This window comes from Metopolophium dirhodum, chromosome 8, assembly GCF_019925205.1.
Source record: "Metopolophium dirhodum isolate CAU chromosome 8, ASM1992520v1, whole genome shotgun sequence".
NCBI classification, from domain to species: Eukaryota; Metazoa; Arthropoda; class Insecta; order Hemiptera; family Aphididae; genus Metopolophium; species Metopolophium dirhodum.
The window spans coordinates 9,218,086-9,235,141 of NC_083567.1; the positions used below are offsets into that span (position 1 = coordinate 9,218,086).

Genomic DNA, 17,056 nt, shown 5'->3' on the forward strand with positions numbered 1-17,056 from the left:
TGTAAAGAAGAAAAAAACCAGCTTTAAAAATTTCAAAAATCAAAATTTGGATACACTCATTAATGACGGGGAAAAGAAACGACGGGGTGACTGGGCGAGCACGCTCTGTGAATCACCCTGTACCTACCTAACCTACGCGCGTATAATATTATAGCGTTCAAGTGCACGGAACTCTTTGACCGAGACCTGTTGAGCACGCCGCAGCGCGCGTACGACCAGAAACCCACTCAGCGAATAGCGTCCACGCGTCCATGTGCCGGTCACGCGATACAACATCGCGATGGTGTAGAATATTTTTTTCGCTCTTACAAACGGTTTGACATTCAGCCGCGGCGGACCTGCACGAGCGCGCGCTCAGACGAGAACGGATATAAAACGTATAAAACACGTATAATATATAATTGTTGTTGATACCATTAATACCGCGCAGGTACCGCGTCTTAGGTACCGAATTTTTTTCCGAACATTTCGTTCACGGATTTTCACCCGCGCTGTATCGTTGCCAGGAACGTTTCGACGTCTCATTCCGCCGCCGCGTCACACGTCGGTCCAACTCGAGTGGCCGCGTTCGGTTCGATACATATTATTAAATATTAAATAATAATATCGTTGTAATATTATTTATAAAGTGCCAGTTGGCCGCGACTAATACCGCAGTAAATATAGTAATATTTTTGTTTTATAATACCTACTACTTAGTTTCGTGTTATTTGTTATTCGGTCCGTTACGAACAGGGTCCGTAGGCCGTGGCAGTTTACATTGAAAAATTCATCGGCAGGTAAACGTAATTTTATTAATGATTTCTACATACGCGTACTTTTTTATTTCCGAATTAATGTTAATGTTATATTATAATATAATAATAAATGGTTGTGTTGTTTTTCTCTTCACGTCTAGCCTAACTCGATATAATTATGACATTCTCAATTTTTGGCCGTCAGACAATATAATAATAATAAATATGTAATAATGCTAATGCCTACAATAGTAATATAATTTTTGTTGATTTATTCGATTTGTGATTTAAGGTGATCAATAAATACGTTCAGCGGACATGTCATCCGAAGAACAAAAGTTATCGAAGTTTTTTTTCATTTCTGACGTTCGATAAATGGCTTCACATATAATACCATTAGAACATAACAATACCGAAAATGAAATGCGATTGCCGAGGAATAAACGTTTTAACGTATTTCATATGCCTCTCTTTTATACCAGGTAAATTATGCTCTTATGAAACACAATAATTATTTATTTAAGACTTTAAGTAGATAATTATTTTATTAATTAGTTTAAAAAAACAATTCTGTCGGTTTGACAAATGCTAAATTTAATTATCGCTGATCATAAAATAATTCTTTTATATATTATAAATATTTGGATTTACCTATATTTTTATATTTTTAAATTTTTTGAAGTTCTGAATAAATTGCTACAATAAATATCCATTTATTTTTATAAAATTGATTTTGATAGTATATTTGTTTAATTTATTTTAATCTAAAATTGCTTTTAAGCTATTACTTTTTTTATAATTAAAACCCGTTAGTGCTTCGATGAAATTTTCAGTAGAATATACTTACTTTGAGAATAATAGTAAATGGATATCTTAGATTACCATTTCAAATATACAACAATTATGTGTGACACACACAGAGAAATTCACCAATAATTCTCACCCACTTTTATACTTAAAAATGCGTTTATTCAGATTTTTAGAATTTTTAAGTATAATACTTACAGACCATATTTTCATAAAGGTACAATGATTTTTTTTATGCAATTATAATGGATTGTTCTTTGGTGAAAGAATACTACAGTGACAGTACTTACATTTTTTATTGTTAAGGAAATGATTTTAGAAAATGTTGATGCATCTAATTCGAAATTTGAACGAATATAATATTATAGTTTCTGAGTTATCAATTAATGCCTAGCCTGCGCTATAAGGAAAATAGTCAATGATAATAGATTTTGAAGATATAGAGGCTTATGGTCTATAATGATTTGAACATTTTAATAATTTAATAATATTATTGAGTTATTTATTTTTCATTATTAATAAAAAATTTCCTAATATAACATTTATTTTATATTTTATTCATAATCATAATCAGGAACTATACCTAAATTATCATTGGTTCATAAAGTTTAATAAGTAAAAAACTACTCGTTCTAATTTCGATTTAGACATTTAGTGAGTAGCTAGAATATTCTGTTCAAAAATTTACAGCAAAAAAAGACTGGAATTCCGAAAAAAAAGTAGTTAAATAAAAAACCCCATAATACTCCTAAAATTGTATAAAAAAATCATAATTATCTAAAAATAGTGAAAATAGTGAAAATACCAAAATTCAGATTATGTACCGTTAAAGGATAAAATAAGGACGACCGTCTTGGTGAATCACTCTTTATACTATGTAGCTAGTGTACTAGGTGCCTAAGAGCCCATTTGATATTTGCATCAGAAATTTAGCAGTTTTCAATAAATAAACAAATCACAAGTCACGATTATTTCTCGTCTTTTAGAAATACCCAATATATAGCTTGGTTCACTTAAAAATCAGTAAAAAAAAAATCAATCTATCCCTATACCGTTTATGTGTTGCGACACGACAAGGAAGAATGATGACATTTTGAATGGCACAAATTATTTCGATTTTTACGCACAAAAATGTTTTACGGTTCGGCACGAACATTACGGCGTCCAGTTCCCGCGCTTATTGACTGTGGCACAGTGCACAAAAACGATTACTACCTATAACGTCAATGTTTATAGTTTTTTTGTGGGAATATCATCGGTAACAGCGCAATGTGCAGTATGCCAGTTTGATATTATTATACTCAGGACGGGTTTAAATTACGAATAAAATACACGGGGAAATCGCATGAATTGAAAACAAAATAATAAAACACGTCGGTATTTGGTGTGCACGTGTTGATGTAATTTTTCAATTTAGAGTGCAAAAAAAATATTTGGTCGAAATATTGAGACTCGCCCGATTATACTATATGGTATAAAATTACAAATTTACAAAGTCTTATATTTTAAATGTTACTATTATCTTCTAACCCATGGGTAGTTAGGTGACAGGTGTACATTACATTATATTATAATATACAATTGTATAAATGTTTAAAATGGTAATATTAGATTTTGATGATGAAAAAAATTAGTCAATTTGTTGAATTAGGTATTTAAAATTTAAAAAACAAGTAAAGTTGTAAAATTATTTTAACAATTATCTATAATTTATGACGTATTTTTTTATAGCTTTTGTAGAATGATGACAAATTGTTTGACTAATGTATCATTAATATGAAAACGCACTCGAAAATATATAAAATATTCAATAAAAATGTGATCATCACGAAATATGTGAAATTCGCTTGTTTCATTCGTAAAAACCAATTCTACATTAGGCTAGTTGAAAATTGACGACATTTCTTGCAGAAGTGATGAGCAGAATAAAAGATTAAATTATTCGTAATTTATAATAAAGCGGTTATTTCCATGTTTCATAGTCAAGAATCGTATAAACCCGTCTCCTCGATGGCTTACAACCGCACACTTTGCACACATTTACCTATGCTATTCAACTAATTTCCGCATAGTTTATTCTTATACGGGTCGTTTATGCATACATTTACAAAAAACATTGTTCATTTTCATTAATTTTCATTTATTTATTTTACACTATTAAATAATTATAATAAAATATTTTATGACAGATTGCGTGTTTAACCCGTGAATTTATGTGCTTAAAAATAGTTTGGTATAAAAAAAAATTAATACAGAGAGATCAGGTGCGGTGCGTTAAATAAATCAGTTAATCACAAACTACTATACATTTTTAATTAATTGGCGAGACCATTCTCTTCTATACAATGTCATATCTTCCCGAAAATATTTTTTATTCAATAATATTATTTTTTTAGCATTTTTACGTGGAATACATTGTAAATTGTAAACAACTCTCTTAGCGATATACTATTTAGTACCTACTAAGTACGTACTATCATCAATAAATGCAATATTATTATTATTATCATCCGTTTATTCGACAACTAACATTTTGGTCATATTAAGGGGTTAATATTACGCTCATTAGCGTGTGCTGTGAATTAAGTACACTCTGCTCGATCGTTTAAATCAGCGACGGATTGGCCCACCGGGATATCAGGAAAGTTCTTCCGATATTCGTATTAGAACTTTGGGCCTATGAATTTGGATTACAAATTATTTGACAATATTTAACTGCGTGTCTATAGTCTATACGTTGTTTGTTGTCATATCACGATTTTCGCTGAACTTTTTTTTGGACATTTTTAAAAATTTGTTTTAATATTTTATATTATAATCGAAGCGATGAGTGTTAAGCTTTACAATATATTTTGCCATTGAGAAAACTGCAGTAAGTATTGTGTGTGTTTTTTTCACGCCCCTAAAAACATTTTTGCGTACATGCAGGTGATTGTCCATATCACCAACCTGTTGGCTATTGAACTACGAAAGGACACTTCTCTTATAAATTATAATGTTCTTAATTATCAGTACAAAACTGACACACAAGTACAAGATGACAATGGTTCTATTAATTTATGATAAATAAATTGATAATATTAAAATTGACCGGAGAATCAATTTAATCGTACGAAAAAAAAAGTAATGATGATATTTACTCTGCAGCTCAGTTGTTTGATATATTTTGTGAAAACAAATACAACATAATACGATTGACGGCAACAAGATTTAAATTTAAACGCACAAAGCACAACGCAAAACCTAAGTAAATATACGATATACGATATAATATGTGCCTAAACATACCGACCGTCGTATTCGAATCGGGTGTAGTATTATTCCTCTTCCACTCTGCGTCTGCATTTTAGGAGTAAATTGAGTTGATGAAAATATACGGATCAAAATGGATATCGATTATTCTATTATTACTATAAAAAACAACTGTTACAGATATCTATATAATTTACCTAATACCTATAGTATAATATGCATATTACGTTTGTATTATTTACGGTGTTTAAGGCCGACCTTGACCCAAAACGCGCATGCAACCGCGAGTGCAGGATACTATGGCTAACTGTTTACTTATAATAACAATATTAAATGTACCTATATTATTATATATTATGCGCACTGAGATTTTATTTGATTATAGCAATTTGTATTATTATTCCTTATAATGGTTATTTCGTATTTACGGTCTGTAGACAATTTTCTATTGTTTGAATAAAAAATTAGTTCCCAGTCGCCAAAGTTTCATTATTACTGTAGGTATTATCACCCGCGTCATAATAATACCTACACCAGGTACATTGTACTATTGTAAATACCTATTACCTACAACTAGAACTATCCTATAGTTGGCGCGTTAATTGTTTTTATTATTTTCCGTTTCACCGGCGATGATTAATAATACAACGTTAAATAATAGAGCACGCTTGCGTGTAAACGCACAGTGCACACGATACAATACAAAAATAATATAATATCGATATGATTCCAATAATAGTTATAAATTTTTAGTGATTTCCGAATTAAATTTATTACTGTCATGGTAACTCCTCGAATGTGCGTAAGGCCCGTTTCACATGGACGCGTATCATACGCGATGTACCATACGCGCGCGTTTTTAGTTTATATTGATTACATTGATTACATTGATTACATTGATTAAGTTCATACGCGCCATACCGGCGAGGGAAACGCGCCATCGTCGGAGTGGCGCGTAACGTCAACATAGTATATCTACGTACCTGCAAGTGGATTATTTTCTTTGTCCGTTCTATTCTCGAGTATGGCTCAGTTATATATTTTGGAATACTTATTAGCTTGGATAAATAAATAAAATCGAACTTATTCAGCGCACCGGTTTTTGCGGGTACTAGCATTTCATTTGAACAATTCTGGTGTGTCAATTGCAGATCAACTATAGGGGAGAGCGAGTGTGTAGGCATTGAATCACTTGCAACAAGAAGATTTGATAGTGTGAGTTGGCCTTAAAAAAATAATAATATATAGTTCTCAAATTAAATGTCCCTAGTAACTAAGCCCTGAATACCTTTGAATGTCTCCCATCTTGTAATACTCGTGGTTGTCACTCGTGGTTTCGATCATAGAATGCTTACCATTCAAGTAATTCGATGAATTTTGGATAATATAAGAATGAATTTTAAAATGTTTGTATTTCCATAAGATAATAATTCTATTGTACAATAACATTATACAGTTCTGTTTCCAATTTTCGGACGCAGGTATAGTATATACATTATACAATTATAAACTGAAGTTGACCGCATAAGAAGGTTTCTATTAGCACCTATTATTCAACTATAGCTCATCGTCCGGGTAAATACTAAGAAGTCATAACCGATCGTTTTGTCACTGTTTGATTGCGTGGTTCGAAATTTAAATATGATGAGTTTACTGTAGTATACCGTGGGCCGCGGCTGCAGCAACCATTACAAGAAGGTATCCGCGGTAAATACCCGGTCGCGTGCGACCTAGCTATACAGCGGTCGTGGTTTCGACATATTTAACGTGGTATAAGGCGAAATAAAAAAAAAAAATATCGGAACATAGTATAGATGCAATTCGTATATTTATATATAATATCTATGGTGACACTGAGGCGAACACACACATTAGTTGGCGCGTTGCGCATTGGGCCACAATCGGTCGACCGTATACGACAGTATAATTTGTGCGTGAAAATTAAGATTATATGTGTTCGACGAATTATAATAACAATTTTCAATTACCGCGAATGTAACGCGTTATGGACGAATTTAGAGGCGAACTCAACCATATAGTATGCATAATATATGTATATACAACGAAAGTAAGACCTCTGTAGTGCCTATCTGTTACGATTTCACATTATTTTTTTTTTTATTATTAATTTTTACAGTCGTACATTTGAAACGTGTTATACATAACCCAAGTATGACGCGTTATGGGCTGCATCCGAATTGTTCGTTATAAAAAGATCGGTCCGATTTCAAAATTATTATTTTTAACAATTTTCATCAAGTCGTGAGTTTGCTGATTTTTCAAATCATTTAATTACCACAAATAGGTGCATGTTGTATTTGAATATTATAATAATTTATAACATAAAATAATAAGATATAGGTGTAATAAGGTATGCGTACACCGACATTTCCGATTTCTATTAAGTACCGCATTGACAAAATACAGGGCAACTAACATTTTTTGATTTTTGATTTAATTATAAATACTTAACTATTATAAGTAAAAACGTAATGTACCCATACATAATTAGTATATAGCAATGATATTATGAAGTTGGTGGCATGTAATTTGGATTCTCAGCCGCACGGAATAAATGTATATTTTTAAAAGCGATAGTGATGACACCGATTCACTTAAATATTTATACAAGCCGGCCACATTAAACCACATGTAACTATTCTGCAGGTGAGTTCTCGGATTGGTTTAGGTCTGCAGCAAGAGTTATAAACACCGATTTTTAAGTGTGTTTTCGCGTGCCATCAATAACGATTTTCGTTTTCGAATTTGAGCACTGTAACTCGAGTCAGCTATACATAATAATATATTTTTAGGGATATTCGATAATATTCATCTGCTTCGCCGAAAAGAAATATTTCGATAGGTCTCAGGTGTTGGCCGCCTATTGAAGAGGGTTGATTTAAGGGGTGCGTATACAACTGTATGGGATAGGGATCGTTTTATTGTTGTGAAATCAAAAGATCTTCGACACGGTATAGTTATTGTAATCATACGATTGTAGTAGATCCGTCTCGAACCATACTAACGGAAATGTTTTCTACTCGGCGGAAATAACAACACTATATTATACCTATTATAATATGCACGGGCTTTCTGTGTAAAACCGTCGCGTATGGAACACGATCTTTAACGATTTTATTATTGTATAGAATTTATTGGGGTTTGTGGCGCCGTGTTGACGACGGCGGTATGTACACACAAACGCCGCACTCGATCCCGAATTAATATAATAATAATATAATAATATGATAATAATACTTATAATAATAAACGCACTGTCGACGCATAATTAAAGCCTGTAAATAACGTTCCGGATATCTTATTTCAATAAAACGTATTGTGTGCAGAAGAGGACCTATACCGCCGGTGTAGCAGGTAACTTGGAATTTATTATTTGTAGCAGGTTTACTCAGAATTTATTATTAATGCGGACGGTCGGGGATATGGGTTAAAGCGTAAAATATGTATCGAAATCCGATTCCTTCCCCCGCACTACCCAGCATCGATCACACGCTAAGGTTGGGCACTTTTAAAAACTACCGATAGGTATTATTACTATTATATTAAAGGTATTATAGTCGCAGCTGTATTTTGTCGTCGTTTATGCGCGCAGTATAATATACATATTATTATTTAGAAGCGACTGGTTCTCGGTCAAACGGATACATTTTATAAGACCGGTTTGATTTCACTCTAGCCGTGCAAAAGAAGAAAAGTATAATAATAATAATGATACGCGTATAAACCTACGCACACGCGTGCGAGTGTGTGTTGTGATAACCCCAAAGGGCACAAGTGTTGTTTTCACCGCACATGCTATTCGATTATTATAGGCAACGGATTCCGGAAACGTTCACTTTTCGTGTGTATGATAATAATAGTAATAACTAATAATATATGGGAAGTCTTTCGATTTTGGATGTTACAGACGCGCTTATCCTCCTCCTGGCTTGCGGATGGTCAGCCGCAGCGTCTGAACGAAACCGGGTCATCCGAATAAGAAACGCGCGCTTACAAAATAAATATAATATTATACTTGTCCAATAATTTGCCAATCTGATGTATGCGAGATATATAGGTATATATCAAAATATATTAAAGAGATATTAAGTTTAAAGATGCAAGTGACAGGGCCAATTCCCCGTTGGGGTCGACAGGTGGTGGTGAGCATATAACGAGCAGTTATCCATACTAGTTACCCCTAGTTATCTATACTAACATCTATTGCGGGTTTACTCAATCATTTCATAATCTAACTGGGTGAGCTGGGCCTCGCAATTTTTGCTTACATTTGGAGCCTCGCGTTTGAAAAAAAGTGGTAAAATTGGTTTAAAAATTGATTTTTGCCCTGGGCCTCGCAAATCCTAAGGACGGCCCTGTCTGTGCGTATATAGGTATCGAATACTTACCTCGCAGTTGTATCCTTTCACGTGGAATTTTTTTTTGTCGCATGAGACGACGAGCGTACTTTTCTCCAAATTATAATATAAAATTGTATTATGTGCCACCACGCTGTACTACCAGTAAAAATCACGTGTGTTGATATAATATAATATTATAAACATACGTTTAGTTAAAATAACAATAATATGATTGTAATTTTAACAGTGTTGTATGATCGTTTTTTTAGTATTTAGGTTAATAACATATAAATATGTTTAGGCATTTTTTCGTTTTTAATGTCATAAATGCAATTTTGTAAAGCATCAACATCCGGGCCCTAATCATAACCTATATTATTATCGTCTGATTGGCCGTGTGATTTTTGTTTTTTTATTAACCGTCGTCGATAGTCGATACATGATACTCGTCCGTTCATACGGGTGAAAAATACTAGTTACACGTAAACGTGCGTCGTCGTCTCTTTGTCGTCGATGTTTATGTGCGACCTAATCACTCTAACGCTGCCGGCAGCTATTTTTTTATACGTTTAGACGTATTCCACAACAGTGCATTAAAATATAACCGCCAGCCGTGTGCATGCGGTGTAACCGGTCCATCAAATTGCGATCTCGATCCGGACTTGCAGAAAATTGTCTCGTCTACAATAATTGAATTGACAAAACGTGCCAATCGTTCAGTTATATTATATAATACCGAATTTTATATAGGTGCGTCATCTCCTAAACGAGTGTCGAGCGCGCTACCGCAGCTTAGTCCCAATAGCGGACACTGGTTTTGTTAGTCCCGAAAATAGTATATAATATTATATTATAATGGATATACTAAATCCAATATATTATACATATTACTACGCATTAACACGTCTGCACACGATCATGAACGATGAGATACGAAAAAAAAACGTTCTGAAGATCCTACGTTGAACTGCAGCTATAACATAATAACCTATTACCTAACCTATTACTATAGTCTGATTGACGGTGTGATTTTCTTATTTTTTTATGAACCGTCGCCGATGTTACTCGTCCCCGTCTATATGGATAGAAAATATACGAGCTACACGTAAATAAGATCACTCTGACCCCTCGGCCCTCCGACAGTTTTGTAAAAGATACTTTTTAAAAGTATTCAAGTACAGATACAATACTTGTTTTGAAAATCATTTAAAATACATATTTGAATGCTCAGAAAAAAAATATATGAGTACCTACAGATACTTTTTAAAAGTATTTAAAATACTTTGTCGAAATACTTTCTTCAAAAGTAATTAAAATACGTATTTGAGAGCTTAAAAATATTCGAATACTTTTACTCAGGTTCTTTACAAAACTTCCCTCCCCCCCCGCAACTATATTGTATACGTTTAGAGTTTAGACGTATTCCATAACAGTAGATTGCTACATGTCGTCTGCAATAGCCAATAACTGCGTTGACAAAACGTGCTGATCATTCAAGTTATATTATACCTACTAAACTATATATGTGTCGTCCCTCGAACGGGTACACGACCGCAGCCTCCCAATAGCGGACACTGATTTTGGTTCCAAGAATATTATTCAATATATTACGCGTCTACCGATAATAGACGATGAGATAAGGAAAAAAGTTCCAAAAAAATCCTAAGTTAATAATCTTTCTAACTTGTTTTAAATTATCAATATTGTAATAAATAATGATAAATAAACCTTAAATATTGATAACAGAAACGCTTGGATTGGATGGACTAACGGAGAGACACACAACACAGATTTTATTATTAGGTGTCTATATAATGTCAAGTTTAGAAACCAAAACGCAATCCCCTACGACGATGGTTGTTGTTATAATAATAAGGTTCTGAGCACTATAATAAACAATAAATAGTCTGTTTATATTTATTTTTCTATTTAAAAGCAATGTCGTATTTCATTTGGTGTATCCGTGTATCCAAACGTTTATCGAACTTTCAACGTTTAGTTTAAATTAAGGCGCCCGGTGCCGATGCCATTTTGTCCTCAAAAATACATTATACGGGAATCAGAAATTGATGTGGGCTGTAGGAAGTTTTCTTCTTTCAGATAAAAAAGTAGTCATCAAAATCCGGCAGTTCTACAAAGCCTGAGAGTTATTCCCGTGTAGGTATTAATTTTTTTCGATATAATACACCCTAAATAAAGAGGTATCGGGTAGTAAATTAGTGGAAAAGTATTATAATTGAGGTGGCAACTAAATCAAAATTTATAAATTTGAAAAACTGGCACCGGGCCCCGTGCCCCTTAAATACAACATTAAATTAGTGAAAAATCATAAAAATTGTATAATAAGTGACTAAAAGTTATTTCCATGCATATAATGTTTTAGTGGTGGGCGGAAACGTGTAAACTTATATTTTTAACATGCAAATGCAAATAACTATTACAAAAATATGTAAAAAACATATCGGTTTATATACTAAAAATTACAATCCAAGCAAACGTTTTGAGTACCTACTAATAAAATATTAATATATAATATAGTGTAGACCGTGAAATCGATTATAACACTGCTGCAGACATTATATAGTGGACAATGCGAATGCACATAATAAAAATAATATTATGATGGTAAAAAATAAATTATAACGTAACGTAGATGTACGATTATTTTCAAAAAAAAAACCTATAAATACACATTTTAAATCCGTATAGAACAGCGGTACACGCACTATGCCATAAATCATAATATATTATAATTTATATTTATAAACTAATAATGTGCGTTTTTGTCGAACCACCCATCAAGATCTTAACTGCATCTTTGTGTATGGGTTATATAATATAATATTATTATTAGGGTCCGGATGTTGAGGACCTTTGATTCTTTTTTTTGAACATCATAGATGATGCTTTCCAAACTTCAAATGTGTTTTAATAACAATCGAATCTATTGAAGTAATTTTAATTTTGATCTTGTCTTAGGGCATTTTTTACTTTTTTGTTTAACAATTGAGTGAAAAATTATGAGTTAATTATTTGCCATTAATTACTATTATATTTATATATTTTAAATATATTTTTAAAAATGTATAGGTATAAATATCTACAACATTAAACTTACTTTCATTTAATTTACGAAAAATACTTAAAACAACGTTTTCTAGATTAAAATAAGTTATTTAAATCAAAATCATGTATACCTATGTTTATAAATTTTAATTTTTAATTTTAAAATCAATAAATAATTTTATGTTTGTTTTTTTAATATTTAGGTCATTAATATATACCATTGTTTAGGCCATTTTTTATTTGTTAGGTAATTTTTATAGGTTTTTTTAGGGCATTAACATCCGGACCTTAATTATTATTATACGACCACCACACCGACAAGCTATTCCAGTCAGTACCGACCTATAATGTACCTATAAGTTATAGCTACTAAGTATATTATTATCACACGAACGTCATCCATATTCCATACTTACCAAGCTATTATTTTTCTTTAATTATGAATTTATTCAAATGTTTTTTTGATTTTTAAATAATTATAGATATTTAAAGAGTAAAGACCATACTTAAAAATTCTTGGAATTTTTAGTACTACTTAAGGAGTGTATTGTGGCGATGAAAACTTCTCTTTTTCAAACAGTTACAACCCCAATTTTTCTGTAGTAAATTATTTTTTTTTATCATAAATATATTTCACAATTTATAAGTGTTGAATTTTACTAATAAGCGAAAGTGATGCGTGAATTATATAATGGATTTTTTTTTTTTTGGAAATATTGGCGTAGGTACCTAATTCAAAATGTGTACAAGTAGTTACTCACTTTCTCAGTTATCAAAATGTTTATAATTTTATATTAAGGACAATAGTCATTAAAAATGGATTTATAAAAATATTAAGTATAATATTTAATATTTGATGTTGTATATATTGATTATACATGGACAATTTTTGCAAATTATTAATTTTAAAAGATTAATATTAATTATTCAAATTTTCAAATCACGTCATATAGCATCCGTATATCTCCCAAACCCATTATCATGGACCAATATTTACTTAAGTACACAAAGTTAAATAACTCAAAAACTGCTTGTTTAAATTTAAATTTCGATACCTACGTCAACGTTTTAAAAAAATATATCGACTAAATAATGTATACTATGTATAATTTTACCTCCGCGGGATCCTCATTATTATGTAGTACAATAAATTCTCAAAATTATGTAGGCATTTAAAAATTCCAAAAACCAGATTTCCCATGTTGAATTATTAGTGGAAAAAAGGGTTGAGCATTCTTTGTGAATCACTCTGTATGGCTCACGATAAACGCGCGCCGTAATGTATGTGAGATAATGAGTTAAAAAAAAATAACCGCTTGCCTCGTTATAATGTTATAACAATCGCCTCTGTATATTAATGGTATACATACACCTGTAGTTCTATACCTACTTGTACTGTGGTTACCGATTAGAGTAGGTATATAGGTATAATAATATTATGATTCGAGACAGAACTCATTACACCCAAGAGAACTGTAATCGTACGACGAACTAGAGCGCGACTTTTGAAAACCAACACAATTACCATCGCGGTTGCAGAGCCCACAAGCGTGATGAATTTATTTGTTTGGGGGGGGGAAGGAGCTATAATATATTTTTCTATAATATTATACAAATAATGTTTCGGTTAAACAACATAATATTATTATATTTCTAAAAATGTGTTTCAAAACTTATTTCTAACTTCGCTCGTCGCTTGACTATATTTATACTTCCTAATACCAAAATGTGTTAAAACAAAAAATAAAATTAATAATAACTTTTATAAATTCTAATTAATTTGATTGTTGATTGAATGAGGCAGATTTGAACGTGTCTCATAGGAGGTGGGGTACATTTGATTAAAAATAAGTTAAATTTAATGATTTGGATTTTATCTACTAGAAAATTATCTACAGTTTTGGTATTATAATTTTTTACATAGATTATAACATTTAAGTCATGATACAAAATACTTAATATAAAACACAAAACCTCATTTTTGAAATGAAAATTATTTAATTTTTTAATATTTTTGGTTGTGTTATATTATATTACGTAATTATGTTACTTTTTTGAATGGCGGAATACGTTATAAATTGAATGTTTTTTGAGGATTTGTATACAATGGAACCTTAATAAGTCAAAATTCAAGGGAAATTAAATTTTTTCGACTTGTTGAGGTTTACGTTTTATTAAGGTTAGAGGGGACAAGGAAACGGCATTTATTTCGGTTTATTATAGTTTTCAACTTATCGAGGTTCTATAATATAATATATAAAAATCGAATATCATCCTAGTACCTAGTTATTAAGTGTTTATAGTTTAGATGAGCGAAATGAAGTAACACAACATAATATTAGATACCTATCCCGCAAAATGTTTCACCACTACTCTGCTCATTAAAACTTTAGGTTTCAATAACTATTTGCTTGAAATTTAAGTTTAAACATTGAAGTTCTCACAAAAATATTCCGCTTTAAAATACGAAATCAAAAACATAAAGGTAAGTAATGTGATTCAAAAACTGAAAAACTTAAAAAAAATTATATGTATCACGATTAAAATAGTAAAATGTCATTTTTTTTTTCAAAAATTCTGTTTTTTGATAGTTTTAAATAATACAACAAAAAAATATTTCCATGTATACGTGCATTTTACTTTTCAAGAAAATGAGTGTTAACATTTAAAATAATCAGCATGTTTAATGTCAGAGGCCAGTGCATATTTCCGTACTTACTAATTTTGATTTGCATATTGGGGACTAGTAAACTGACAAAAATGATGTAATTTGATTACCTATTAAAGTTTTTTTATTATTATTATTAAGTTTTAAACATTTTTTTCAAACTACTCGTTTATATTTTTTTATCTTATAAAAAAAATTAATTTCACTGCTTGTTTTAAAATTGTAGTTTGCATTTTTTTCTCAATTTTTAGTGTATTTTAATTTTGTGTACATTAGTGCATAATCAACAGTTTTTATTTCATTCAATTCACAACTCTCATGATTACATGTTATAATGGTGTGTCACGTATTTTAATATTTATAAGTGAATATTATTATATTATATAATATTATACAATTAGGTATACTATAGTAAATGTTTTTTTATCAGAATTTTTTAATCAATCGGGAAAAAAGTAATGACTTTATATTTTGCTGCAAAATCATCCTTTGCAGGCTTGGGGTCTTTCTTCAATTCGAAAGACCCTTTTTGTGTTACATTTTTTGTATCAGTTGCTTTATATCATGCGTAGAACATCATTCGTTATTATGGTGAAAAAGATAACCTAAACATAATAATAATATTATTAAATCTGCTAACCTAAAAACGGAAACATGTTTAACTATTATGGCGAAAATTTAAATGAATATGAAACAGATTAAATCAACATAACTATAATAAGTTTTTTGTATTATAATTTAATTTATTATAAATATTTCATATTAGCTATTATTATAAAATAGTAAATACCGAAATATAAGTAGGTAGGTATGTAAATATTTTTATATCTATAATTTTAAAAATGTCGTGCCAACTGTAAAAACATTTAGATATTTAACATTTAGGCATTTAGATTTTTTACGTCACTTTAAAATCAAACAATTTTTTTTTAAATTATTGTTCATGGATATTAATAGTTTATATTATTTTCTTAAGTATGTTTGAAAACCGAAAATTTAGCACGGACACAGTGTTAAATTTTTTTAAATCATTATTTTCCCACGTTTTGATATATTTAAATTTATAAGTCATTAAATATTCAATGATCTATTCATATTATAGACAGTATTAAATACATCATTAATTATAATATGTGTTTGTTATTATTTTTTGTTTTCAGTGTCATTGTGCCTAATGCAGAACGTATTAAATCTGAATTACTGGCAATGTGTAATGAAAAGAACGGATCAATGTCCAGACATGGATATCAAAATATTTTTGTATTCCAGGTAAGATTATTTTAATATAATAATGAATATCCCACATTACTATTTAATTTTACCAATAGATATCATGTATGCACTTCCAAGGCAAAGGACATTCAAACCAATTAAATCCTTAGAAAATCATTGATACGTATATATTATACTACATATATAAGTGTAGTTGTTAAAAATCATTATAATATTACCATTCAGCGTATGCCGTATAGTAATTATGTTCGATTTTAAAAATTTCGAATCTTTCAAACTAGGTGAAGAGCTTTATTTTAAACTACTTTAACACACGTCAAAAAACACAATTATTATAATTTGTGTAATTTTGTATAGATACAAGAAAATTAACACTTAATTGATCCTCTAATACCTTTATAAATACGTGTAATGTGTACAGTAGTGTGATACGAACGTTTTTGTTTTATCCCAATTATAATGGAATAAAATAATTTCTACAATATTTGAGTTAAATTAAATACGGTTTTGACAAATATTTATCAACCTGAATCTGCAATACATGTACAAATATAATGAAATAACTAAATCAAGAAATAGGTAGTATAAAATATAAAATATTTTATATAAATATAATATTGGTAATAAAATAATAAAAAAATATAAATAGTTAGATTATTGATACCTAGTGAAATAATATTGCATTAGGTAAAACAACGATTGGCTTGTTATAAAAAAGAAAGAGTTAACTTCATTATCTAACTTACCTTATGGTTGTGTACTTGTGTTGTATAGTCTTGTAGACAGTACAACAGAGAACAATAGCTCATTACTTTTTTCTATAATATTATTATACGCGCTTAGTAAAGCGTAGGTACCTACTTAGTAATAAACAATATTATAGTGTCTGGAAACTAATATCGCGGACTAAAATGTATCATACGTAGTGCGGA

The 17,056-nt window shown here is 30.5% G+C and overlaps 1 protein-coding gene across 2 annotated transcripts in view; it reads left to right on the forward strand.

The window, feature by feature from the left end:
• The first annotated feature begins 208 nt into the window (after positions 1-208).
• Positions 209-17,056, forward strand: part of LOC132950556 (lipase member H-A-like) — a 41,198-nt gene continuing 24,350 nt past the window's right edge. The window contains exons 1-3 of one of the 2 annotated variants that reach the window (XM_061022070.1): positions 209-779; positions 1,030-1,219; positions 16,052-16,160. In XM_061022070.1, the coding sequence (XP_060878053.1) occupies positions 1,156-1,219; positions 16,052-16,160 (173 nt within the window). In that variant the 5' untranslated portion in view covers positions 209-779; positions 1,030-1,155. The remainder of the gene's footprint in view (positions 780-1,029; positions 1,220-16,051; positions 16,161-17,056) is intronic. The other variant, XM_061022069.1, reaches the window with a different exon arrangement.